The following is a 25,737-nucleotide window of genomic DNA, read 5'->3' on the forward strand; positions in this document are numbered from 1 at the left end:
GAAAGGAGACAAGTAGCATCTTTTGCATCCTTAAGTTCCTTAATAAACAAGCCACTGATGTCTCTGAAAAATTCAGTGTCCCTGCTTATAGCCAGAGCAATGATGACCGAGTGCTGACAAGTGCCCAGGAAATGATGGAGTGGACAGAAGAAAACCTTCCATTTTCATCGTCATTAGTGAAATTGGACCATGTAGCTTCCTGTCTCCTGGTGCAGTTCCCACCCCTCTGGAAGGTGGTGTGCAGCAGTGACAAAGGTGCTTTGTGACAGGACTTCAAGGCTACTGGAACGGAGAACCCAGGGCCAATCCTCTGTTAAATGTGTCCTCTCGCAGGGAGAATCGCAGAACACAGAGGAGCCAGCCGGAGGAGCCTGGTGCTCGCTGTTCCCTGCTAGGGACGTTCTGACTCCTCATCCACTTGCTTTTCTTCAGATGTCTGCTCAAAGGTCACCCCCGCCAACACCATGTATGAAATCAGCCACCATTCCCTCTTGGTCACTCTACAAACATTTCCTAGCTCTAATCTCATGCAAAAATCTGCTTTGAAAAAGGACTAATGCTGGGCTGGGGATGTGGCTCAAACGGTAGCACGCTCACCTGGCATGTGTGCGGCCTGGGTTCGATACTCAGCACCATATACAAACAAAGATGTTGTGTCCGCCAAAAACTAAAATAAATAAATAAATAAATAAATATTAAAGATTCTCTTTCTCTTAAAAAAGAAAAAGGACTAATGCTTTAAATTGGTATACAATACTTTGTTGTCTCTATTAATATTCGAGCTTCATGAAGGTACAGCTCCTCTTTTTGTCTTGGCCACTGCATCCTTAATGCTCAGCAATGCTTGGGATGTTGTAGGTATTCAATAAACTTGAAGAAACATGAGAATGAATGAGTGAAATCGGATCTGTTTGTTGAACTTAGAGACAAATAGCTATCTTAAAGGTCATATCTCAGTTCCCTACGTGCCTATTCTTGTCTTTGTTTATAATTTCTCTCCTACTTGTGATACATTGGTCACTGTTCAAAATTTGGATAAACTTCTACTCCACAGAACTAGTTCTGCCCTGGCTGTGATATTGAGAGAAACATTGATAGTTCTAAGGGAGCCTTGTGATGAGGAGGTGGGAGTAATGTATGCCTAACCTCTTTCTCTGCCATCCTCTGATCTCCAAACCCAAATGGCAGCCAGCGTGGAAGGGGGTGCCCAAGTATTTCAGTCCTTGGAGTGTCATGAAGCAGGGATATGCCCCCAAGGGCCCTCCCCAAGAACAGTACTGGACCACTTCCTGAGCCCAGCGCCACTCACTCCTCCCCACTGAAATGGATGGGCTCCTGCAGAGGGACTGAGCATAGAGGCATTGGTCCTTCCAGGTTCCCTGTGAAGAGCGTCCTCTGTGGCCATGTATCCCGCAGTTATCCAGTTGTGTCAGTGGACTGACCATGTCTGCTTATCGGTAGCCGACACAGCAGAGAGCAGATTTGAGAATGAGAGGAGCTGAAATAAGGTCCCTTCATGCTTGATGACAGTGATAGCAATAACAGCATTTCAATGTAGTCCAATCCATACATTTTACAGGTTAAATTTTTACTTTGCTTTTAAAATAATTGTTTCATTCAAATATTATGGTTAAGCTTTCTCAAATCTCAGGTTTAGCTTTCTCAAATCTCAGCTCTTATTGTATTTGAACAGGTAGATAAATTCTAATTTTAGAGAATCTTTGAATTACTGGCAAATAGACAATTTTTTTATTTAAGAAATTTGAGTTCTAAATCATTTCCTTTGAGGGACTTCTTTGGGAAGCTTCTACCAAAATGAATGAAGACCGAAAAGAACTCCCTTCTCCCGCTAAATGTAACACACAGTCCTTTACAAGACCAGGATCTGTGTAATGTTGAGGTGGAAGAACTAAAGTAACTTGAGTGGCTCCATGATTTCTAAAGCAAAGAGTAAAGATTAAATTGGAAGTTTCCCAAAGGGGACAATTGCTTCTGCCCTTCAGAACTCTTGGAAACAAAAATGACAGCAGCAGCTACCGGCTGCTGATCAGGACTGTTCTGGCTGTGGAATGGAGGACTCCAGGGCCACCTGCTGAGCCCTGAAGCACCTGCCCAGACTCCTTGGAGGTTTTCACTGCCCTGGGACCATCTTAGAGACCTCGTGGGCCCAACAGTCTTAATGGCTGCTGTTAGGAGTTTGTTAGAAATCAGTGTTCGAAACCCCTAGGTGATGTACATCCAAGTGTCGAATTACCTTATTAGGAGCCTCAAGGACCAAAATCCTCAGGGGTGACCCTGGAGGAGGGGCTTGAGAGGAGTGAACTGAAGACATCTTGGGTGGGAGCAGCCCTGTCACCTCGTGGAGATGTCCTGCAGGCTGATCTGAAACCCAATCCACTACTCGCCCAGGACTGGAGAATTTAGGGTTGGGTGGATTGTGTCCTGAAGGGTACATTGCAAAGTTGAGGATGCGATTGACTTATGTTAGCTCATAGAAATAAGTGAATAGTTCGGCTCTAAACTTGTCTGTTTTTCTAGAAGAGGACTAAGATTTCGAAATGTCCTTGGAACAGCAGCGTGGGCATCATCAGACAGTGAATTGGAATCTGGAATCTGCGTTTTTGAAATCCTCAGCGATTTGTGTTCACAGCAAAGGGTGCTTCTCCACCTTCACTGAAGTCCTGGGCTTCCTGTGCTGCTGGCCCTGAGAAGGCTTGCTCTCAGTCCCAGCGATAAGCCGACCGGCAATGTAAAGACAAGCAGATGTCCAGCTCCACTGTGATCAGGGCTGGACAGACTTTTCACTGAGGTTGGTGGCAGTGGCGTCTTGTCCTTCCATTTCCCCTTCCCTTCCGGCCCCACACGTCTGGTTCATATTGCTATTAATTATTGCCTGTGGTTCTCCTACACTGCTTACTTGAATAACAAAATAGACCTCTTCCCCGGCTGGTTTGGGAGTGCATTTCCCCCTTTCATTTTCCAAGAGCAAGACCAAGGCCATGGGAACACTTCATCCCTAACCTGGAGATGGGGGCTGGGGGAAGGGTCCCTGAGGCATCAGGAGCAGGTGTTCTTGGGAAAGAAAACAAAGAATTTACTAGATGAAGGGAGAGAAGAGGGAGCAGCCAGCACATCTCAAATTCTCATCTGCAATACACCTGGGAGTTGCAAATGGGGATCCAGGAGGTCAGGATGGAGCCAGAGAATCTAGTTCTTACAAGATACACCAGGTGATACTGATCTGATTGGCCCAGGGACCACACTTTGAGTAGCGAATCCTAGGCAACCCGAGGACATGTTCTATTCAGGCCTATACCGAGATGGCATGCACCTGCCCCAGAGAAGATGTGAATAGGTTTGTAAATATTCACTGAACTTAACACTATTTGACAGATAGACTGTGGTGAGTGCTTGAATTCGTATCACAGTTCTGCAAGATTGAAAATGTTTTGACTGTAAAAGTGGGCCTAATGCTTTATTTATGCACAGAGAGGCTAAGTTACTTGCTCAAGGCTACACAGTTTATGTGGCAAGTTGTTGTTCTCCAAACATACCACGTGTTCCCCTACACCTCTCTAGCCTCCTCTGAAGTTACTTAAAGCTGTTGAACTCATTCCAGGCAATGGCCTGCTGGGGACATGGCATGTCCCTCTTCTGGCTGAGGCAATTAGGAGCCTCCAGCTCTCTTTGTATTCTGCCATCTGAAACACGTGGGCCCCAAGGTGAGGTTGGCAGAGATGCTGTTCTGCAGACTTCACAGGAGATACATCCATCTTGCTCTATTTAAACCACTTCAGGTTTTAGCTTTGTTGGATTATTCTGACTAATCTAGGCTCATTATTGATATCAGAGTTCTTTGTGTAACTGGCTTTTTATCTGGGGCCCTCAGGCCCCTAAATGGGTGCATATGCCCAGTGCAGCCTGGATTAGGCAGGACAAGTACTGCCAGTGGGCTGAGCCCAGATAATGCTGGGCCAGCCCTGAGAAACATCTCAACAGCTCACAGCTTTGACAAGAGAGCAGTGGCCAGCATTGCTTGCTTTCTTGCTCTGTTCTTTATCTCGAACAACTTTCAAGCATTGTTAGGTGAAGAAAACCATGTTTTAGAGATAACAAACTGAATAAAATATGTTTAGAACACTATTAATGAACATTTTCTCAAATAACTTTTCTACCTTGATTGAGTCCACACCCACTGGCTGCTTAGGTCTGAGTGGGCACCTGACACCTACTCCTAATGGCACTTCTGGGAGGTGATTAGGTCCTGAGGTGATTAAGTGGAGCCCTCAAGGATGGGAGGCCTTTGTAAAAGAGGCCCCAGACAACCAGCTTGCCCTTCCCACCTGGGGGACATGGCGAGAAAGCATTTCCTGTCATCTGGGAACCCTCAGTAAGCACCAAACTTTATGGCAGCTTGACCTTTGACTTTTCAGCTTGCAGAACTGTGAGAAAACTATGATAAACAGCAGCAGTCTGTATGTGATAGCAGCCTGAGCTCGGGCAATGGATATGAATCCCACAAAATAGTGTAGGTGCCTTATCTCACTTGTTTTATGTCAAAAGAGTATAAACACGGTGTTTCTAGGTATATTGAACACATAGAAAAATTGACTCCAGAAAAAATAGAAAACTTTTTAAAAAGGCTCATTATAGAAACCAAATCAATATTTGAGACTTTCCGACATTCAACCTCCCATATGCCCCATCCGTGTTTCTCGCTCTTGGCTAAAGACACCTCTCCAGTGTTTTAATGGTGAGATAAGTGACTTACTGATTCAATAGCTGATGCCTGTTCTCTGAAACAATTTGTATCAAACAGAAATAGGAAAAGTGACCTACTTTATTCTATGAGAGTAGTATAATCTCAACAATAAAACAGTATAAGGACAGCACTTAAAGAGGAGATTACAGACCAGTATCACTTACTTAAAAGATTCTTCGATCTGTAAACTCAGCAGTATATACATATAAATGGTTCATGACAAAGTAGGGTTCATGCCTGGAATAAACTCAACATGAGAAAAATCTATTTAAGTGATACACTACATTAGGATTTTTTAAAAAAGAAAAAGCAATTCAAAGTTATATAAACTGAATAAATGTAGCTATAAAAACTCAAAGAATTTATGAAAGAGCAGGAATTGCCTAAAGCCAGGTGTCTTCCAAAAACTTATGACAAAAATAGGTTTTTGAAATGGTGAAACTCTACTCTTTTCCAATGTTGATTTCTTTTAAATGCTAATCTTTTCTCTGCATAGAAAATAAAATGTACCCATTTTAATTTTCAATTTCATATCACAGTGGTCAGAACTTTCCTGAAGCCCTTGAACAGAAGAAGTGGTGGAGCGTTTCCCTGGAGCGCCCTCCGTCCTGCTGCCTGGGGAGTCACTCAGTTGTCAAAAGTACTGAATTTGTGTGTGAACCAAATTGTGCTGAACCCGCTTGCATACTGCAGATATGATCTTTCCCACCTTCTTCTGAGCTTTGATTATGAGACCTATAGTTTTTATTATAGTTTTTGCAAATTAAGTATTTTCCCCCAAATAAAGGGAACCAATTATAAAATGTTACAGGTCTGGAACAACTTTACATCTTCAAACACATTAACAGAATAAGCAGGAATACCATGTTTCCAGTAATGCCAGTTTTCTGCAAATGCATCCAGTATTTCAATTTCTTCCAATGAAAATCTCAATAGGGTTTGACCATCTGACTTAAAAATGCATATGAAAGAGCCAACAGCCAAGAATAGACAAGGCCGTGGATGTACCTTTATGAGACCTGCTGTGGAGATGTCTCCACTTTGTGTACATCTGTGTCACCAGTAAACTACCATCTGAATTAACTTGAAGCCTCACAGCACAGTGAAATGTAGTGGCACAGAGACCCTGCCATAGGACCCCCCAAAATATGAAACTTGGGTGTCTGGGGTTGAGTTAGGGCAGGGAGGAGCCTGGACGCCCAGGCAATAGGTATTGGGCCAGCAACGTGATGATCTGCCTGGAGCTTACTTCATTGTATTGTGGCTCCAATACAATGAAGGCATTTTTTTTTTCACATAGAAAAATATCTGGACCTAGAGCCTTTTGCAAAAGATTTCAACAGGTGTAGAGCTGATGGCTTATATGTGAATATGCCTACTGTCAAGTCAAAAAACTATGTTTTTAATATTGAATTTAATATGAAAGAGTTAGGGAAGGATTTCTAAAATAAAACACAAGCACCAAAACCAAAAGGAAATTTTCTTTATGGGTTCTTAAGAGTCTATATTTCTTTCCTAAAGTTTAAAAACAAATTTAATAGGAGACTAGATGAAGAATATCAGCAGGTTATTCACAGGAAATCCAAATATCCAATAAACACTTGTAAAGGTACACTATTAGTAATCCAGGAACTGCAAATGAGCATAATCAAGTCCTTCTTCAAGTTTGGCACTTTCAAAGATGAAGTTCCTGCTTCTCCATATCTTCAACAATGCTTCTCAAAATGTTCAATTTCACAGCTCTCAGGTGGCAAGTTGCTTTCCATGTAGACAACTACCACTTATACTTCTCCAACATGTGTGCTGGGCATCATCCCTGCTGCTGCTCCTCTGTATACTCTTATGGGGGCGCCGAGTAGCCCCTTCCAGAGACTGTGATTGGGAGTGGGTGTCTGTGCGTTGCTTCTTAGCTGTGCAGGATCCTCTCCTCTTGCTCTTGTCTTAGTGACGGATATGCTCAAGTGGTCCAGATAGTGCAGTTACAAGAAGGGACCCTCTATAAGGTCCCTGACAGATGAGGGGAGCTGAGTCCCCTCATCCATCTGTGTTGGACATATAGTGTGAATGAGAAATAAGAATCTGTTTGACCAAGTAGGACTGGAAAATAAATGATACTCAAAGTTCGCTGAGCAACACCAGTTCTCTAGGGCAAAGACCTAGAAATAGGGCTGCTGGGGCACTAATACAGAAAGCTGGAAGAGAACTGGCATTTCTTGCACGTTACTCAAACCCAGCCTAGCACACCCTAGCTTCAGATTCATAAATAAAGTCCAGTGTTTCCTGTCAAGACGCTCAGACAAGTGCCCTGGTATTTACAGTTTGCTTCCCCTTCTCCCGTGCAGTTTAGCATGGCAGCCATCAGGAATGTGGACACTCGAAATTGGCTGGGGTTACAGAGAAACTAGATCTTAGTTTTAAAATTAAAGCAATGTAAAATATCTTCCTGTTAAACACTTGATTTAACCAAGGATTGTTGTAGGATTGCTTTTTATTGTAATTGAAAGATTTAACATTAAAACTGAAACATGTCAGGGTAAAATACATGCCAGGTTTTATATTGCTAAAAAAAAAAAAGTGTATTGGGTCAAATGGGTCTTATTAAAGTTCACACCTGTTCTTTCTGGTGTGATGACAGGTGGCACAGACTGGCTTGCTCTGTGTTCCTATTGGACAGGGCTGCTCTGCACCAAGTCTACATTCCTTGGCATGGAGTCTCATGCCAGTAAGGTCGCCTGGGGCCGGCACCTTAAGGCAATGGTGGCAAGTGGAGCTGTGACCATAAAGAGCTCTGCACATCGCAAACAGGGCCTTGTGGATGTGAGAGGCACCACAGTGCTCCTGCCCAACACTGTCCTAGATGTCTCTTCCTCCATCCCCAAGGAAAGCTGGTGAATTGGAGCTATTCTGAATCCTCCCGAGATGCTTTCTTAGTCACTGCACTTCTTAGCTGTCCTGCCTCTCAGTCCTTTCTGCCCATTCTCTGTTCCGTTCACCCCAATGAGCCTGCCCGGTAGTCCAAGCCTAAACAGACCCCTCTCCAGGCTGCCAAAGCCTCATGGGATCTCTACACTCTTCCCCAGAACCCTTGTCAAAGGCGACAACACCATGGCGGAGTCCTATAGGACCCAGGATGACGACTCATTTCAACTCACACAAACACCCCTGGACCAGATTGCTGAAGGGAAGCAAAGCAGCCCTCCTCTCCTCCTCAGGCTCTGCTGACATTTCCTGTCCCTTGACGGGGACCTGGGAGTAAGACAGGTACATTAAGAACACTCTTCAAATATCCTAATTGCCCTTCTTCCCAAGTATGTGTGGATTCAGGTACAGGGGTCAGGTACGTCTGGACAGGTGACTCAACCATGCAGACACTCCCAGGGCCAGTGGGCTCAGGGACCTTCCACCCCTGCCCTTTGACTTGAGAGGCCAGACATGTGAGGGGGTGAAGTGTGCAGATTCCTTCTCTGCCAAGCCACTGGGCATGGTAGGAAAACTGCCTCTCCCCTCCCACCACCATCCAAACCACATCACTTGGAATTTAAGACAAAACACAACCAAGTCCCCAGCTTCACCTCAGGGTATGCACGAATAACCAGCAGTGCTTGATTCCAAGCACTCCGGTGGAATTCAAAGCTCCTGGGGTGTACAGATTGATTCCTTCACCTCATGTAACCCAGGCAGACATCACAGACAGGCTGTGCAATGGCCACCTGGCTTAACATGTGAAATCAAGGGCAGAGAAAACGGTACAGTTGCTTTATTTAACAAAACTTACTCCGACTTCTCTATCTATATACAAATGTGTTTCAAAACCAGAGCAGCAGACACACAAACTGTTAACCCAGGAATTATAATAATGCTTAACTTGTTATACAAAGTTTTGTTTTCCAATCAAATAGACATTCACGGATTCAAAAGGTGGAGCAGCATCACGTCTTTATTTTTTGGGATGGCTTAGAGAAGTCCTAAAGAAAGAGCGATGGGGCTTTTGAGGCTTAGTACCTTGTGTTCAGTTCAGCTCTGTGTAAGGGCTCACCAAATGTTTTGGACTGGGGATACAAATTTGAAAAAAATATAATCTGTTAGGAGCATATTTAGTGTTTTTGTTTTGTTTTTTACATTTTTACTCTATTTGCCTATAACAAATATAACAAGTTTGCCTATTTCTGGTCCCCAAAAGTAAGAAAGCCTACTTTAAAAAATAAGTTTAAAATAATTTTATTAGTACTATTAATAAAATGTAGTGACTGGAGATCCTTCAAAATCAAGGGAAAGAGTATTCAACACTGTCCTGCCCACTCCCTCCAATTTTGTTAGAAACTTGTTTATCTCATGACATTTACCTACATGTTAATAAGCTATTTTCTAAAGCTATTTAGGGAAGACAGCCACTTTTGTTTCCCCTTTTCTATGAATTCTAGGAACACTTTAAACTCCTTAAGTACGTAGTTCCAAATGTCCCCAAAAGGTCTGCTACATATTCTACTCACAAAATTCAACTCCACACAAGTACTCGACTTGTGGCTTAGATAATACTTGAACAACAGTCAGTGCTGTCAAAGGTCAATATTTCACGTGGACACTTAACACTCTGAGCAGATAGATCCAGGGCTAGCTCTTGGCTGGCCCTTTCAGGAAGAAGCTACTAAGTGGTGAGGTATCGAAGATAAAAGTAAAAGTCACAGCATTTTCTTCCCTTCTCTCCACATTTTAAGTTTCTTTTACGCTAGAGGGGTGTACGGTGTAACATGGATATGGTTTCAGAATGCTCTTATGTGATGCTGGTTCACATAAGCCACTTACCACAAAGCACCAAATAAAAAAAGACTAAGAACTAAATGTCATAATAAAATGATTCACAGGGGTGTCTACTCCTGTTTGTTCATATAAATTAGATCCTATCACATACTGTGCTTTCCTTTTCTAAAAATGAGATCAAACCATTATAAAAATGTACTTCCAAAATAAATTATTTCTAGAATATAAAAATGTTTTATATTTTCCCAGCCCACATATCATTATAAAATAGGAAATCAGAAAATTAGCTATTGCAACTTCCATGTGGTAAAAAATATTTATATGTGTACACACATATATACACATATATAAAAAATGCAAGTTTTAAATTCCAATAAAAATTAGCCAATTAATCAACTTAATGATCATGTATTGAATTATACCTAAGAAATGCTGATTATCTATGAGAACAAACTTCAGAGGAGTACAATCCCACATATGAGACTTTCCCATATGGGAAAAAAAAAAATCAGGAAGTCTCCATCCACAACCTTGGTAAGTCAGAAATCCCTGGTGTCCTTTCCAGATGTACTGCCCCAGTTCCACTCTGCACTGTTAACCCCCAGAGGCAGGCCCTTCCTGAAGGGGAAGGGTCATTACTGCACCATCTGTGTCCTGCCTGAAGGTCAGCTCTCCGCCTGGGCATGAGAGGACTAAAATCCAGCCATGGGGGATGTTTACAGCGTCCGTCTACCTGGAAGCCAGGCTTATGCCAGGGAGGGGCTGCTCCTCATGTGTGCAAAGGTGCTTTGTAGCTCAGGCACAGTGCAGGCATCTGTGGGTAGAAGGACTGATCTTCTCCCAGGAGAGGTGAGCAAGAGAACACGTGTGGAGAAGACAGATGGGGGCAGATTGTTGCAGTGAAAACCAGGGAGTGTCTGCTACCACCTTGACAAACACAGTGTGTAATGGGGGGGGGTCCCTTCCATTTTGGTGATTCCTGACAGCTTCTACTAAGTTTCATGAGGAAAAATTGTGCCTCTTCAGAAAAAATGGCCAAAGAGAGTAAGGTCTGACCTTGGAGAGGTGTCCCTGACTCCAGTGATCCAGGACAGCAGGCAGCATGCACCCCGTCTCAGGACAAGTTCCCAAGTGAACACTTCGCCCCTTCCCAAGGTCCTTCCCCAGTCACCCTGAGCTGTCCTCCCAGGGTCCACCTCTGCTGTAAGAAGCCACTCCCTTCACCTTTGCACTGGTCACTTAATTTATGCTTGTGGGAGTTTTAAGGGGACTTGACTTTAGATCTTTCCCTTCATAAAATTTTTTCCCCCCGGAGAAGGCACATTCCCTATCCAATTGTTACAAATCAGGATTTTTTAAAAGAAAGCAAAAGCTAACACTTGGAAATATTTGTTTTTGTTTCACAATGCCTGTTGTTGAATTGGTAAATGCAGGCAAACCCTTGGAACTGTTCTTTAAAATAGACAACATGAGCACAACTGCACAATACATACACACTCAAGAGTACTACAGAGTGGGGAGGGGTTAAAAAGAATGCCATTCCCCCCATCCTTTTTTTTTTTTTGCAGTGCTGAGGATGGAAGCCAGGGTCTTGTGCACCACTGAGCTATACTCCCAGCCCCAATATGTCAATTTTTTAAAAAATAAATTTAAAAGAACTAATACAGTAGAAAATATAATTCTCATTATGTACCAAATATTCAGGAGAGGAGTTAAAGCAGAAACAAAGTGGAAATGCACACCGAAACGTAGATTTAATTCTTCAGTAGCATTTATATAAGGAGCAGGTGTAAATTATTCTAAACTTGCCCCTCCTAACTGGAATATGAAAGATTTGTATCTACTCAGAAAAATGGATACTAAACAAAGGTCTTAGATCCCACTGAAAATCTGTTGAGAACTTCACATCCTTTCTCCAGAAAAATGCATGTACATCCATTTGTGCGCGCACAATTTCAGGGGCTTTAAATACCTCCCAGAGTCCAGACATGTCCTGGGGAAGAATCAACATTTCCACAGGGATCTGAAGAATCCACAACCCTCATCCCCCCAGTCTGCATTTCTCCTATTGAATCTGGGGGAATCATCCCCCAAACAGAAAAATTAAAAAGAGAAGCAAATCACTTCAAAGACCACTCTTTCCTCATTTGCCTTTGGAAGAAAGAACATCCCAGTCTCTAGTTGCCTCTATCAAATGCCGCTGGCCATGACTCATCCACTCTTCCTGGTCCTCATACAGCCGCCCACAAAACCAGCACTTAAATATACACTGGGACGAATCATCGGGCAAGGAGTCCACCACCTGGTAGTTGTTTTTATGAACCTTTTTCAGTTTCATTTTCAACATCATTTGCCTTTTGAGCAGATTGGCATCCTCCACGTTCTGGTAGGTCAATCGCATGTGCTGCCGTCGAATGCCAAGCTGACACCTTGTCCTTTCTGATAAAACCACCTTGAGGACGTTGCCCTTGTACTTATTGATCACCTTCATCACGTTGGTCACTTCTGGTGAGTCCACATCGGGATGATTTAGCACGATGACTGGCTGGTTCCGACGGGGGCATTTAATCAACTGATCTGGTTTGGCGGCCATCAGTCGGAGCTGTCTGGCAACCTGAAAAACGGAAGGATCCCTGAGGCAGCGGTTGGCATTGGCCTCAAGTTTGCTTTTCTTCTTGGATGAATTCACTTGCCTGGTTTTATTCCTACTCATTGGAAGACTCCTGGACAGCAGTCTCCCTGGCCTCCTCAGGTCACTACAGCCATGCTGTCCAGGCCCAGGGCCAGTTTTCTTAGGGATGGTGCTACACATAGCATCCTCTTTTCTTGGTTTAGGCCGAAGAGCTGTCTCGAGACCTGGGGACATGTCGACTGGCCCACCATCACTGGTCAAAGGCTGCAGGTCTGAGTCTGTCTGTTTCATGGGGCAGTAAGGAGCTGGTTTTGGCAACTGTGCTTTGCTGCAAGGTATGCCGACAGGTGCGTCGCAGGTAGCCTCTATGATGTGGGCATCCTCAGAGGAGTTGAGAACCCTCAACACGGCCCCTTTGGGGATCAGCACTGGAGTGGCCACATGAGCCTTCCTGGTCCCTCTGCCTTCAGTGTTCCCCTCACTGCCATTAGCAAATTGTGGGTAGACCTGCTGATGAGCCAGCTGTCCACTGCCAGTGACATCACCTTCATTCTGAGGTGTCTGGAGGGGACCTGTGGAAGTGCCTGGGCCGGGAAGTGACAGGTTAATGTCCTGAATGCCTTCAGGTGTTGCTTTGGAGGTTCCCTTTGACGCGGACCGACCTCGTGCACTATTTGCAGACAAAGACGAAGGCTTGCCACAGGACTCAATCAGCTGGGCGATCTTTCTGCGTAAGAGTTCAATGGACTTTATTTTGGATGTTGAACTATTCCACTTAATGCCCTCTGGGACATTTTCAGACCCAGAGCTCAGAGAAAATACTGATGAGATGACAGGGCCCTCGGGGGTCTCACTGGTGCTTTCAGAATTCTTCAATTCCCCAGGGTCGCCTCCAGGCTCAGATCTAGTTCCGTCTTCCCCTCTGGTCATGTCTGTGTATAAATACTCACTCTCCCGTGAAGGGGAGGTCTGGCTTAGATCTGAAGCTGCCTTGTCCTCTGCCTGGTCACCTTCCAGCTTCCCAGGAGAGGAAGCCATTTTGGCAGGAACATTGCTCTGACTTCCAGGTTCCAAGTCACTCTGACCGACTGCAGGCAGTAAGCCCTTTTCCCCAGAGAAGGAAGTGGCTGGAGGTGTCAGAGCCAGATGAAATAACGGCTGAGAGTCACCGTGCACATTTCTTCCATCTTTTGCGGAAGAATCGGCAGCTTTAGAAGGAAAAGGGTCTGAAGCAGCTCCGAGACCACACATGGCACCGCTTTTCATGACAGAGGCTGGAGAGTGACCTTTTAAGGAGGTAAAAGGAAGAGCGGTCCTATGTGAATACAAATCATTCCTGGTCTGCAAATCCTCGACCCCATCAGAACTGAGAAGGTGTTCCCTGAGATCGTGCACACGGGAGCCAGACACGAGATCACAAGACCTCACCCACCTCACATCTTTCAGTTGTCTCTGAACTGAAGACCGAAGGTTGTCTACACCTACAAGTCTTCCAGTGTTCCCTTCTATTGCTAGTGACTTTATATTTTCTACAGAAAATACATTTTCTGGCTCCTTTGAACACTTCTCTTTAGTCCCATGCTCTGGATCGCCTCCATCGCCACTGCCAGCTTCCAGGTGACTCTTTTCCTCCAGTGGAAACAGTTTGAGAAGGAGCTGCTGTGTGCCGTTGACCACCTTCACATCCATCAACTGGGCCAAACAGTTTGCAGGGACAACTAGCTCCGCTGGGGCCACGACCGTCAGCGGCACACCGGGCTGAACGGGTTCCTTTGAAGGAGATAACACTTCCACCTCGACGCTTTTGTTCTCAAACAGACCGACTTCATTTGGCTCCGGTAAGGTCATTTGATTGGGAATACACACAACATCTTTCTGGTATTCCTTTGATTCCGGTAGCAATAGGATATTGTGAATTTTGTCTTTATTAGCATGAAGAGAGAATCTTGAGAGCTGATCCGACAACCTGTTCTGAAATGCGGTCCTTAGGCTAGGGGCCTTTAAGAGCTCTATGTTCTGTCTGGAAATGCTAGTTCTTTTGGGGTCCAGCTTGGTGGCAGTTTTGAGAGGTCTCTTAGCACCAGCCCTCTCGTGGACTCTCTTCCTGTGCTTGACGATATAGTCATTTCTAATAGCACCATAGTCACAGTACTCACACTGATAAGGGAATATGCCCGTGTGCTTCACCAGGTGCCTCTGAAACTCCCCCTTTGTGTAGGAGACGTAGCTGCAGTGGGAGCAGATGAATCTGATCTCCTCGTGCTGCAGCGTGTGCTTCCTGTGCTGCAGCGGGTCCTTGGTGGAAAACCGGCACTTATCACAGTAGTATTTGCCTGGCTTAAAGTTCCTCACCTTGAATTTGTTATTGATGGGACTCGAGATAGCTTCGGTTTTGTTTCCGACATGAGTGGCCCTGGGATCCCCGTTCATGAAGGGAAAATGGGGAGGAGCGGTCTGAAGGCTGCATGGGAGGCAGACATATCCGTCTTCCGCTTGGCCTTGCCCGGGACCCTTCTTCAAATCTTGAAGAGGGACTTTGTGAACACTTCTGCACTTTGCACATGTTGCAATGGTCATCATGGCAGCCTCCGCCTCCGAGCCCTGATACAAAAGGGCCTGTGCTTCCTGTCTGTCTGGCCGAGTTGCTCTGTTAGAATTAGGGTGTTTGGGTGACAAGGTCAAGGAGTTATGTGTGCCATTCATTGGGGTAGCGTACGAAGGCTCTCCAATATCCTTCATCTTCTTTATCTGCATTTCTAGAAAGAGCGGATTGAAATTCAGAAAGAGTTCACATGACAAAATCCTTCAGAGGCACCCTGCAGCACACTGTGCTTGGTGGCGGGTAGGTACTTCACAACCTTTCTTTGGTACACTGCCACTGTAGGAGCATGCTCCAAAATATGACTGCTGTCAATCTTCTGACATTCCAGGCAACACTATAGGAAAACAAAAATCACAAAGCATGATCAATATAAGAATTCAAAGTTTGCCTAAGCCACTATCAAAGTTACTCTACATTTTAATGACCTTGGGAATCTGATGGTAAATCTCAATATGCGATCTTACATGTGTGTTAAAGTAACACTCCACATAACAGAGCTGGCAGCCGAGTTGATATTGAACACATTTTCAAACTAGGCCCCCACAAATCACCACGTTAGGCTATGAATGCAGGACACTTGCAGGAAGGACTTTATAGCAGCCATTAGAAGAGCCTTTGATCAGTGAAACTTATTTTTAAGTGTTATTAAGCACATTGAAGCAGTTTTTCAGGTTTAATGTCATATTAGCCTCCCCAAATCTTCATCCAGGACCTTTTCAGTTTGATTTTTGGATATGTGAGTCACCCAGGTGGAGCCAAGGCTCCTCTCGGCCCTCATCAGTTTGGACACCAGCTCTGCTCACACACCCAACCTGCCAGTGACACAGACAACATTGTGAAGACAACATCTACTGAGCATCTGTCAAGGGCCAGGCCTTATTCTGAGTGCTGAAGGGCAGTGGACCAAGGCGGACTGGTCCCTATGCTCAGGTGCACAATGACAGAGGACAAGCCAAGCCTGTGCTCACTGTCAAGCAGAAGGGGGAGAACTGGGTAAGAAACACGGTAAGCCAAGGCGACCTAGGTGTAGAGTAGAGACCTAGGTGACTGGGGTGTGACCCCTACGTGTGTCCTGGAAAAGTCTCCACAGAAAAGACAAAGGTCACTGGAAAGTAGGCATGGTGCACCTGAGGAAGGAGGGAGGAGTGGGCAGCTGCCAACATGGTCAGAGGGACAGGGAGACTGGCTGAGGAGAGCTGTGTGACGGGTTTCACAAGACAGGGGCTTTTCCTCTGCCTGAGATGGAGGACCAGGTGAGGCCTGGAGCAGCGGCATGACATCTGATTTATGCTCCAACAGTCTCTAGCCGCCATGAAGCCAAGAGTCTACAGGAGACAAGACGATGGCAGTGGGGAGACATGGACGGCTTGGGTTGGGCAGCAGGAGTGACCGGTGTTTCCCAGAGCAACGATCCTTCGACACTCATATTCCACGTGTTACTCAGGGACTAATTTTCAACTCATCTTTAATGGCACTTATTTTTTTCAAAGTCTACAGAACCAGGAGCTTGACAGAAACCATTCTTGCCAGAAGCCTTTCTTGTATGATCTTAGAAAACCACTTAAATCTCTGGAGTTCAAATTGTCATCTGGTAATCAGAATTAAGAACGCCGACCCAGCATCACCCACAGAGCTGCTGGGATAAATAAGACACTAAAGCCTTTCTCCAAGTGCCAGGAGGCACAGAGGGCCTCAGGTCTCTTCCATGGTGGGCAATATGAGTGTCGGTCAGCAGCACAGGGCCATCAGGCCAAGATCCACACAAAGGTAGTGGGAAAGTGCTTTCTGTAGGGTGGGAAGAAGCAACTGCTACGCATTCAGACCTGGTATGAAACTTGCCTTTCGAAAACAGCTTTGAAAAGCAACAGAAGAACGTATAGTGTACAATAATAAGCCCTATTTTCTCCTGCAGTGTGCTCTCCCTATTCTGCTGTGAAAGAGAGTTACCTTCTTCCAAAAGCAATTTCCAGTGTGCAGTCAAACCCTGATGGCATCTAGATCCAGCCCTGACCAGCCTTGCGTGCACACGGCATCCAGACAGCTAGTGGACAGAGGCCTGGGGCTGTAAGATGCTGTAAGATGCTGTCCCTCTTCTCCACCTACAGTAGGGCACCTTGCTTGGGAGGAGACACATGAATGCCCTGAGCTGGCAACACATGACACAGGAGGGACACATACCTTCTAGTCTACTGCACTCCTGGTGCAGACCACAGGCTCCTCTTCAGGAGTCACTAGAGATGACTGCACTTTATTTTCCAGATCTATAAACTAGGTTCAGTGAAGGGAGTTAGAAGGGACACAATGAACTTCTGCTAGGTGGCCTCAGGTGAATTACCCATCTGTAGCTGCTCGTTCATTTATACAACACAAGGCTGGGCCATGTGATTTCTAAGACCAGTCTGATATCGCTGACCCTTGAAATCTGACTTGACCACACAAGAACCCTACATCTGTATGTTCATGCTGACATTCTTAGCCAGCTAAACCAAGCGCCACAGCTGCACTTAGAACCTCAGCGAACCACAGGCCCAAAGGATACAGAGGCTGAAGTCAGGTGATAGAAGGATGAGGTTCCAAGGTTTCTGCATTCTGAAGGAACCTTAGAATCACAGCAAAGACACTCTCCTGGGCTGCAACTGTTGGCTAGGGAATCCCAGGCTCTGGAAAGAGGGCAGGGGAAGAGGCACCTGGATGTGGAAAGCCATTTCAGGTAAAGCTGATGTGAAGCCCATATTGGAAATCACCAGCTTAAGTGTCCAGCGACACTTCACCTTAAAACTTCCCCACCACTGACCACGCGTCAAGCTCTTCCTTCGTTAGGCAGCAGATTTTGCTTTTCACCTAGTTTTCATTGTTAACAATTTACTCCTAAATGAAACAGGAACTGGCTTCCCTCTAACTTTCTTCCATCTTGACACTGGAGCTGCAAAAAAGAAACAACTTAATCACTCTTAATAGACCAGCTAATAATCTGCACATCTCTTATCTAGTAGTCCTTGATTCCTAATTCTGTCCCAAAGGTTTGAATACCAATCAATACGTAAAATCTCTTCTGTCATCTACCAGCCTCATAATCCACAGAGAGACTAAATTACTTAACCTAGCACAACTTGCTCATCAACTGTTTCAACATATAATTCTCAAAGTCACATGCCAACATTCCTTTTTTTTTTTTTTTGAAGAATTGTTCAACCCAGGATTACATTTGCACATTTCCAGTTTTTCATCATCTTTCTCAGCCTCCACGATTTTTAAAAAATCAAGAAACGCTGTTTTGCCACTTTTCTCTCCAATCTTTTAAAAACTTAGAGGGTGTTATTCTTCTTGAAACTTGAGAACAGACTGGACTGCAAGATCACGACCATCAGCAAGAAGTGGACAGCAACTGGAAAGAAGTCCTCAGAGAATAAGGCTGGTTCTGATGCCTGAGAAACACACACTTTTTTTTGAGGCACCTCTGCAAAAATATCTAAGCAGCTGTGTGTGCACCTCAACTTATGGTAGGGCTATATCCCAATAAACCCACTGTAAATCGAAAACATTGTAAGTGAAAAATGCATTTAATCCGCCTAACGTACTGCACATCAGAGCTTAGCCTAACCTGCCTTCAATGTGTTCAGAACCATTACCTAGGTCTACAGTTGGCAAACCACCCAGCACAAAGACTATCAGATATTCATGCATTGAACACCTCATTTTATTTATTGACTACAGTGGCTATCAAATATGGTGTTGGTTATTACACTTGTGGCTGCATGGCCTATTGGGAGTTCACTGCCTCTGCCCTGCATCATAATACTGTTGGATTGCACATCACTAGCCTGGGAAGAGAACAAAATTCAAAATTAGGAGCATAATTTCTACTGAGTGCATGTTGCTTTTATAACAAAATCATGAGTAGAACCATCATAGGTTAAACACCATCTGTATTCTGAACTGAGAATCCATAGGAGCAACTGATAATATGAAGCACGAATCTACGACCTGCAGTTTCATGGGGGAAGCAGGGAATCTGGCCATGAGTTCACTGTCAATTGTTTGACAGCATCTTTCTTGGTTTCTAAACTATTTTCAAAATAAATTAGTATTACTACTTTGCCATTTTTCTCATTCTTGGTGGAAAAGATGGGAGGTTCCTTCAATACAAATCTGTGGCTAGTTGCAGCAGGGTGTGGCTCTTGGAATAGCTCAGATGTAATACTTCAAGATAAAAGTAAATGCACAGAGCAGCAGGGAACCACAAAGTGGCCAAGATATTGGTATTTGCATATGAATACTCCTGAGAGCTCCCAAGCCCCAGTTCTTTGCATACAAAGTCCTCTATCTAAATACAACCACCAGAGAAGCTGAGTCTTCTGGATAAGTAATTGCTCAGTGGGCTGATAACAGAGGATTATATAAACACAGTAGATAAAGATTTGTGCATGGGTACACTGGATGCTGAGGGCACTCAAGAAAACACCACACTAAATCAGTGTCAGAGTTCACAGATCTTCCCAACTCACCCAGCCTTACAGAAGCCCTGTACTTGACTTCCTGGGACTAGAAACATACTTTTATTTTTCTCTTTCATATAATTTAGAAGTGCTCTCAAAAACACAGAAATAATAGTCTTGTTATCATTATGGCACAAAATGTCCCTACCATTTAGATGCCTGTTTGGTATAAGCTATTCAAGCAGCAGAAGTGAGCTTTTGAATATAGAATTACCTACAGCAAAACTCCGCATGACAGCCATGCAGGAGAGAAGCAGCCCTCTGTCTAAGAAGCCTGCTGTCCGCACTGTCTTGTCCTCCTCAAAGGAAAGGCCTGGGAGGAGGCCCAACACTCTCTCGCACTGTGTGTGTGTGTGTGTGTGTGTGTGTGTGTGTGTGTGTGTGTGTGTGTGTGTAGGAGGTTCCTCTTCTTCATTTTTGAGCTTACTCGTCCTGATTTCCAAAATACTTATTATGGGGACACAAGGGGAAAAATCGCTGAGTTTGGAAGAAACCAGTTAAGTGATACTAAGGATTATAAAATGTGCAAGATTGTATAAGTTCTTACTAAAAATGAAGCATCTGACTTCTAAATGCTGGAAGTGACTCATGCTCAACAGAATTAGCAGAGAAATAAGAGGTAAAATCATGTTTAAAGCTACAGATTCTGGAAAGAGACTACAGGGTTTAAAATCATAGGATTTCCTAGATGTGAGGCCTGGGCAAACTGATTCCTTACCAGGAGAGCAGACATCAGCAGGACCCCCACCCCCAGGGCTGTCGTGAGGACCCAGGGTGAGGTGGTGAGGGAAAGTGCCTGGATAAGTTATGGCACACTTTGAGTTGTTAAATCTATTACTTTCTATTGTTTTAATGAAGACATTTTGCCAATCAGAAGAGGGGCTAAATTACAGGCTTCTTAGCTGCCTAACAATTGCTCTTTCCAGAATATACACTGAATTTCATTTTATAATTTTAATCACAATTGTTTGGTTGTACAGATTAAAATAGGTTTGCCTCTAGGGCAAGACCTCCTGTTAGTTTTAGTGGCAAAGGCTACCGGCTGCATACAATCTCCACAGAACTCGCACTCACAGAGCTTTGGGTGTGAGCAGGTTACTGACCTGCCTTCCTCAGCCTGCCCCTTGAAGCACAGCCACACAGTGAGAGCCCTGTAGCAGGAAGGTACCTCTGAGCTGGATGTTAGCGTGAAACAGAAGAAGAGAGGCAGGCCTAGTAGGCCTAGTATATCACCTACATTTTCGTGCACAAAGGGGGTCCAACAAACTCAGAGCTAGAAGGCTGGCTGCTGGCATCCTCTGTGGATGAGAAGCCAATGGAAGCAACTCTTTTCAGGCATTCTGACTTAGAAACTCTGTCTCACTGTGGCTCCCACCACATCCCTCACTGGGGCAGGGGTACAGCTGATATGCCCATGAAAAGCACAGGAATGGGGCTGGAAGGTCTAGGGTTCAAACTCTGGTCCTGTCCTGTATTTGCTGGGTCTAGACAAGTGATTCCTGTCTATTTGTTGCAAGGAAACAGCTTTACCACCCTCAAACTTAAAGGGCTATTAGGAGTAGACACTGGTAAGGTATGAAAAGTCCCTAGCCCCATGGCACAGCCACTCAAAAACTGTACCTTTGTGTTCCTTTGACTCTTTGGCTATAAAAAGGCTCATCTTACTAGTTTTTCCCAGTGACCCAAATTTTAACACAATTTTACCCTAAGTGCTCAGAAGCATGTAGAAGAGCGACAGCGGATAAGGGTAAAAAAGAAAGAAATCCGACATTTGCCATGTTAACTGGACATACTTCCTCAGTAGGATATTTAGGAAGAAACTGTTGCCTCAGCAAGAGTTTTTTCTGACCATTACAACAAATCAGAATTGAATTGAATGGATAAATAGACCTCAACAGGAAAAAAATAACAATTAAGCATTGCAATCTTTATGCCAAACTACCTCACACTTAGAATGACTGAACTGCAAACTGCGTGCCATCCTGATGGCCAAAAAATACTTCTAGAGGTTGCCAACAAACACGCTTCCCTCGGGACCTGACATTTCCTTCTGAAACTGTACTGCGTGGACAACAGACAGGGAGGAAGGCTGCAGGAGATGGTTCCTCTGTTCTCCAGATGAATGCAGCTTGGTGTAACCCCGGAAAGCATAATGACCCCGGAGAGCAGGACAAAGTCCAAAACCTAGTTCTTGACACTAGTTGTGATTTCATACTGGTTAAGCTGGGCCTGGGTACTCTCACTTGTAAATTGTAAGGAAGAAATGCCTAACTGACATGGTGCTGCCAGGTACATGCAGGTGGCTTTATGCTGGGCAGAGACATTTCATCATAAAATAAGTCAACGTATATTTGTTAAGGTTCTTTCCACCGTAGGAGAAGGCAGTAAGGTCCAGAGAAGCAGAGATTAGCAAGCTTAACAAATGAGCCTAATGGAACAAAGGTCCACACCCACCCAAGCTAGGATCCTCAATCCTGTCTACAGAGTTCTTTGGGGATGACTTGGCCCAGCTAGGTACATCAACTGAATCAATATTAGGAAACAAAGGGATTTTAAGGCTTCTCCCTCCTTTACAATTTGAGAGAAAAACCTTTAAAAAGAAAGTGACCAATGCTAATGTCCATGAAGTTTAAAGCTTATTGTTTTATATATGAAAAAAACATGCTAAGGAGTAAAATCTATATTAGCATTAAGTATATATAGAAGATAAGGAAAAGAAGTACTACAAGCAATATCACAAGATTCCTCATTAAAGAAGATTCCAAGTGACTTCGGATGCTCTTAATGATGCTAAAAATGTACACACAGATTTTTGGTTATTTCCATTTTTTTTTTTTTTTTTTGCCTCTGGAAAAATACCCAAAATTTTGCAGGAAAAAAATGAGTTAGGAGTTTAATTAAAAGTATAATCAGAGACAAAATCTCCTCCTCCATTAGTGGTTCTTACCTTGGCTATGTAAAGGTGAACCTTGTCAGGACATGCCCAGGATGTTTAAGGAGGTCCCTGGAACAGTGGGTTACCTATTGCACACTGGAGTTACCTGGGGGCTTTAACAAGGATGCCTGGGCCCTAACCCCCCAAGACTCCAGTTTAACTGGAAGGAGCTGAGGGCAAGGGGCAGTCCAGACACTGAGGTTTGTAAAGCTTCCCAGATGATTCCAATATGCAGCTGAGGTTGAGAATCCTCCAGGGGCAGGTGCACAGAGAAGTGCACGGAATAATGATACCCTGGATAGTACTTTATACTGGAGGCAAGGCTAAGCCATTGCCTTGGGACTGTAATGGAGTGACTAGACAGGAGATCTCAGGGTTCTACTCCTGCCTCGCCATGTGACCTTGGTATTCACTGATTTTAAGGTGAGTAATGCCACAATCTACTTTGCAGGTTCTCAGAAACTTGAATGTTCCTGGTAGTGCCTGGCATGGTATTGACAACAATGAGCACAGAGCAGATGATCTGATCCCAACACCCACCATGGGCTGCTGTGCCTAAAGAGTGTGACAGAAGATGGGTAGTTTCAGTGAGGATCCCTATATCAGGGAACTGAACAGGTGTGCTCAGTGGCTGGTTGCTTGTCAATCCTGGAGCATCATGGCTCAGGTGAGGTAGAAGAGGTGCCTGAAGAAGCAGGTTCATATGTTACCTGGGTTCTCTTCAAAGCAAGCCTTCACGTACCTGCTTCTTCCAAGAGCAAAGGTCTGCAGAAAGTATGAGGCTTTGCTAAGACCACAGGGTTGGAGACCAACTGCTGCCAAAGGGTGTCAAATCTAAACTGCTTTCCATTACACTGCCGTGGTGTCAAGCTGTAAACTGAAGTCGCAGCCAGGATCTCCTGCCACTTGAGTACTGTTCTTACTTCCTGCCTGAAGCTACAGACAAAGAGTCAAAATGTTGCAAGACTCAAGGGCTCTTCCTTCCCTTTCAGGCGTCCTTCTCTTCTCAAGCACCGAGGGCCACTGGTCTCAAAGCTTCCGGCCCTGAGTAGGCGTCTACGCTTAGGCTCAGAACCCTGGGTTCCACAGATGCCTGCAACAGAAGCCAGACACTTGGATTTAAGTCCTGGAGCTGCAAATCCTTGGTTTCTTGGGCACTTTTCTCCTAGAAAATAGCAGGAATGAGCTCCAGAAGTGCCTCTCAGACACTGGTGTGTGTAGCAGTCACTTTGGGAGCTCAAATAAAGAGAGGAGTCCTAAGATTCAAGTGACCTAATGCATCAGATGGCTCTTTTCCTAGGGTGGGGCCCAGGCATGGGGTTTAAAATTCTTCCCAGGTGATTTTTAAGCTACCCTACCCCCTTCCCATGATGGGAGAGTCTGAATTAAATGATCCAGCTGCTTTTACTTTAAGAATGAACCCTGGAAATTATAGTGGGCTGGGTTGACATATGTGAACCAAAAATACAGTAGAGGACAGGCAATGTGAGAACAATTGAAGACTGAGAAAATCCTCACTGGTGAGGCCCCTTTACCATAACCAACATCAATGGGTTGGCCATAGAAGGCACTCAATACAACGGGATGAAAGAATGAGGGAATGAATGAAAGCAACTGAAAGCATCGCATTGCCTTCCTAGTGACAATCATAAAATGTTCTTTGTTCTTCCTCTCGCACAAACACTAGCCCAGATCCTCTTACTTAAAGGCAAATAGAGCAGGAGAGACAGAAGTGTGATTTTTTTTTTAATGGTTGTTACTGGGTTTTTAAAATCTACATTAGTTTAGGGTAACATGTCAGGGAGGAGTCCCAATAAGAGAATGCTCTCCTTTGTTCTTTTCAAAGCACACTTGTAATGAATGTTACAGCATATGAAACTGGATACATACAAAAGTGTTAATTTTCAAGGTTACTATATTAGACTCAAAATAGAAAGTAAGCAAAAAAAATTCATCCTTGGTTAAAAATATCACAATTTAAAAATTGGAATGCTCTATTTGTATTCTACTTAAAGAAACCATGTAACATTGGTTTCTAAACCATATTTTCTGACTTGCAATAATACCCTTGGCCTGTATCTGTCATGGTGTACAATCATGGGTTGGGTTAAACTTTGCACATGTGACTCAGAAGGACTGGGAGACATTCCCATGCTCCTTCATTGCTCTTCTAAAGTCAGGTACTGCAGGTTTCTGGAGGCCACAATTTTCTTCCAAGGTGATTTCAATTCTAAACTTGCAGGATAATGTTCTAAGGACTCCAACACAATATCACATTTTAGCAGATAGGCTTCTATTTTTAAAGAGAACAAAGTACTTGGTATTTCCTTTTTATTTTGTAATGTCACTCTGACAAATCATTCATTATCCTAGTTTTCAAAACCAGGGGCATTTTAAGGGGATATTTTAAATACCAGCCTACATGCAGGGGTTAAATGTCCTCTTCTAAGGCTTTCTTTTCTTGGTTACCAAATGTTCATTCTTTCGCATCCTTCTCTTGGCCTTTTTAAACTGACCCCAAACCCCAAGCCAACAAGGGGGGGGGGCGGGCTGGGATGCAGAGGGCCCACAGAATGACACCAGGTTTTGGGGGACAATTCAAAGCTTCCTCTGGCGTAGACCCCTCCGCTCTGCTCCCCCACCTCATGCATGGGTCCTCCACCAACAGGGCCTTTTCGACAGGACACCCTCTCCGATCCTCCAAGGAAAGACAATGAGGTCTGGTTCTCAAGTTTATTGTTGGCACGCTCACACCGACGGCACCCTTATCCGAGGCCAGTCCACGTTGCACAGCGTGGCGCGAGGAAGGGAGGCGCGGGGACAGAGGGAGTCCCTCGTCCTGTACCAGGGGCCGTCCGGGTCCCCTCGAGGGGTCACGGGGCGATCTTCTAGCTACCGAAGACCAAAGAACGTCAACGCCGGCCTCCGAGGCCCGCAGGAGGCTTTAAAAATGGCCTCTTACACACTTCCTGCCCGAGCGACCGGTAGGGATCCTCGCAGGCTGCATCATTTAAAACCTGGGGGCGGGGACCCGCGGCCCGGCGGCCACACCGCCGCCAGCTCCGCTCTCCGCGCCGGTCCCCACCCGCCGGCCCGCGGGCGGCGGCACAAAGGCGGGCGGAGGGCCAGGGAGGGGGCGCGACCCCCGGCGCGCTGTGACCCAGGTCCCCGCCGCCGTCCCCGCCCCGGCCGCGGCCTGTCACTCGCTGGAGGGAGCCCTGGCGGCGCCCCCTGACCCCGGCCCCCGCGGGGTGCCTGCGGGGGTGGGGAGGGCGCGGGGCCACGGTGCAGGCCGGGGGTGGGGGCTCCCTCCCCGGGGCCGCGGGCCTCCACCCGCAGGCGCCCGCCGGGTCCTCGTCAGGCCCCCGCCCCGCGCTGCTCCTGCCCCGCGTACCTGGCCGGGGCCCTTCCCTCCCGGTCAGCCACTCACCCGGCGGCCAGTCCAGGGTCCGGGTCCTGACCCAGGGGTGTCTACACCGCCAGCGTCCGGCGCTGCTGCTGCCGCCGCCGCCGCACCCGCTGTAGGTTCCTACCCGGGGGGGCGGAGCCGGG

General features: G+C 45.4%; 1 protein-coding gene across 5 annotated transcripts; it reads right to left on the reverse strand.

The window, feature by feature from the left end:
* Positions 1-8,504: 8,504 nt before the first annotated feature.
* Positions 8,505-25,737, reverse strand: Znf518b (zinc finger protein 518B). 5 transcript variants are annotated; one of them, XM_078021041.1, is made up of 3 exons: positions 25,616-25,731; positions 16,933-17,677; positions 8,505-15,088 (listed from the first exon to the last, which is right to left on the reverse strand). In XM_078021041.1, exon 3 carries the CDS (start codon positions 14,904-14,906, stop codon positions 11,664-11,666), a length of 3,243 nt encoding a protein of 1,080 aa, XP_077877167.1. In that variant the 5' UTR covers positions 14,907-15,088; positions 16,933-17,677; positions 25,616-25,731; the 3' UTR covers positions 8,505-11,663. The 5 variants fall into 5 exon arrangements, 4 of the variants coding, with proteins under 4 accessions (XP_077877167.1, XP_077877166.1, XP_021577881.2 ...); XM_078021040.1 differs by lacking the exon at positions 16,933-17,677 and adding an exon at positions 22,928-23,278; XM_021722206.3 differs by lacking the exon at positions 16,933-17,677 and having other exon boundaries at positions 25,616-25,737.

This window comes from Ictidomys tridecemlineatus, chromosome 9 (assembly GCF_052094955.1).
Source record: "Ictidomys tridecemlineatus isolate mIctTri1 chromosome 9, mIctTri1.hap1, whole genome shotgun sequence".
Taxonomy (NCBI): domain Eukaryota; kingdom Metazoa; phylum Chordata; class Mammalia; order Rodentia; family Sciuridae; genus Ictidomys; species Ictidomys tridecemlineatus.

What these genes read in the sequence shown, in the direction of transcription:
- Znf518b (XM_021722206.3), bottom strand. Translation starts at nt 14,906, where the DNA reads ATGCAGATAAAGAAGATGAAGGATATTGGAGAGCCTTCGTACGCTACC.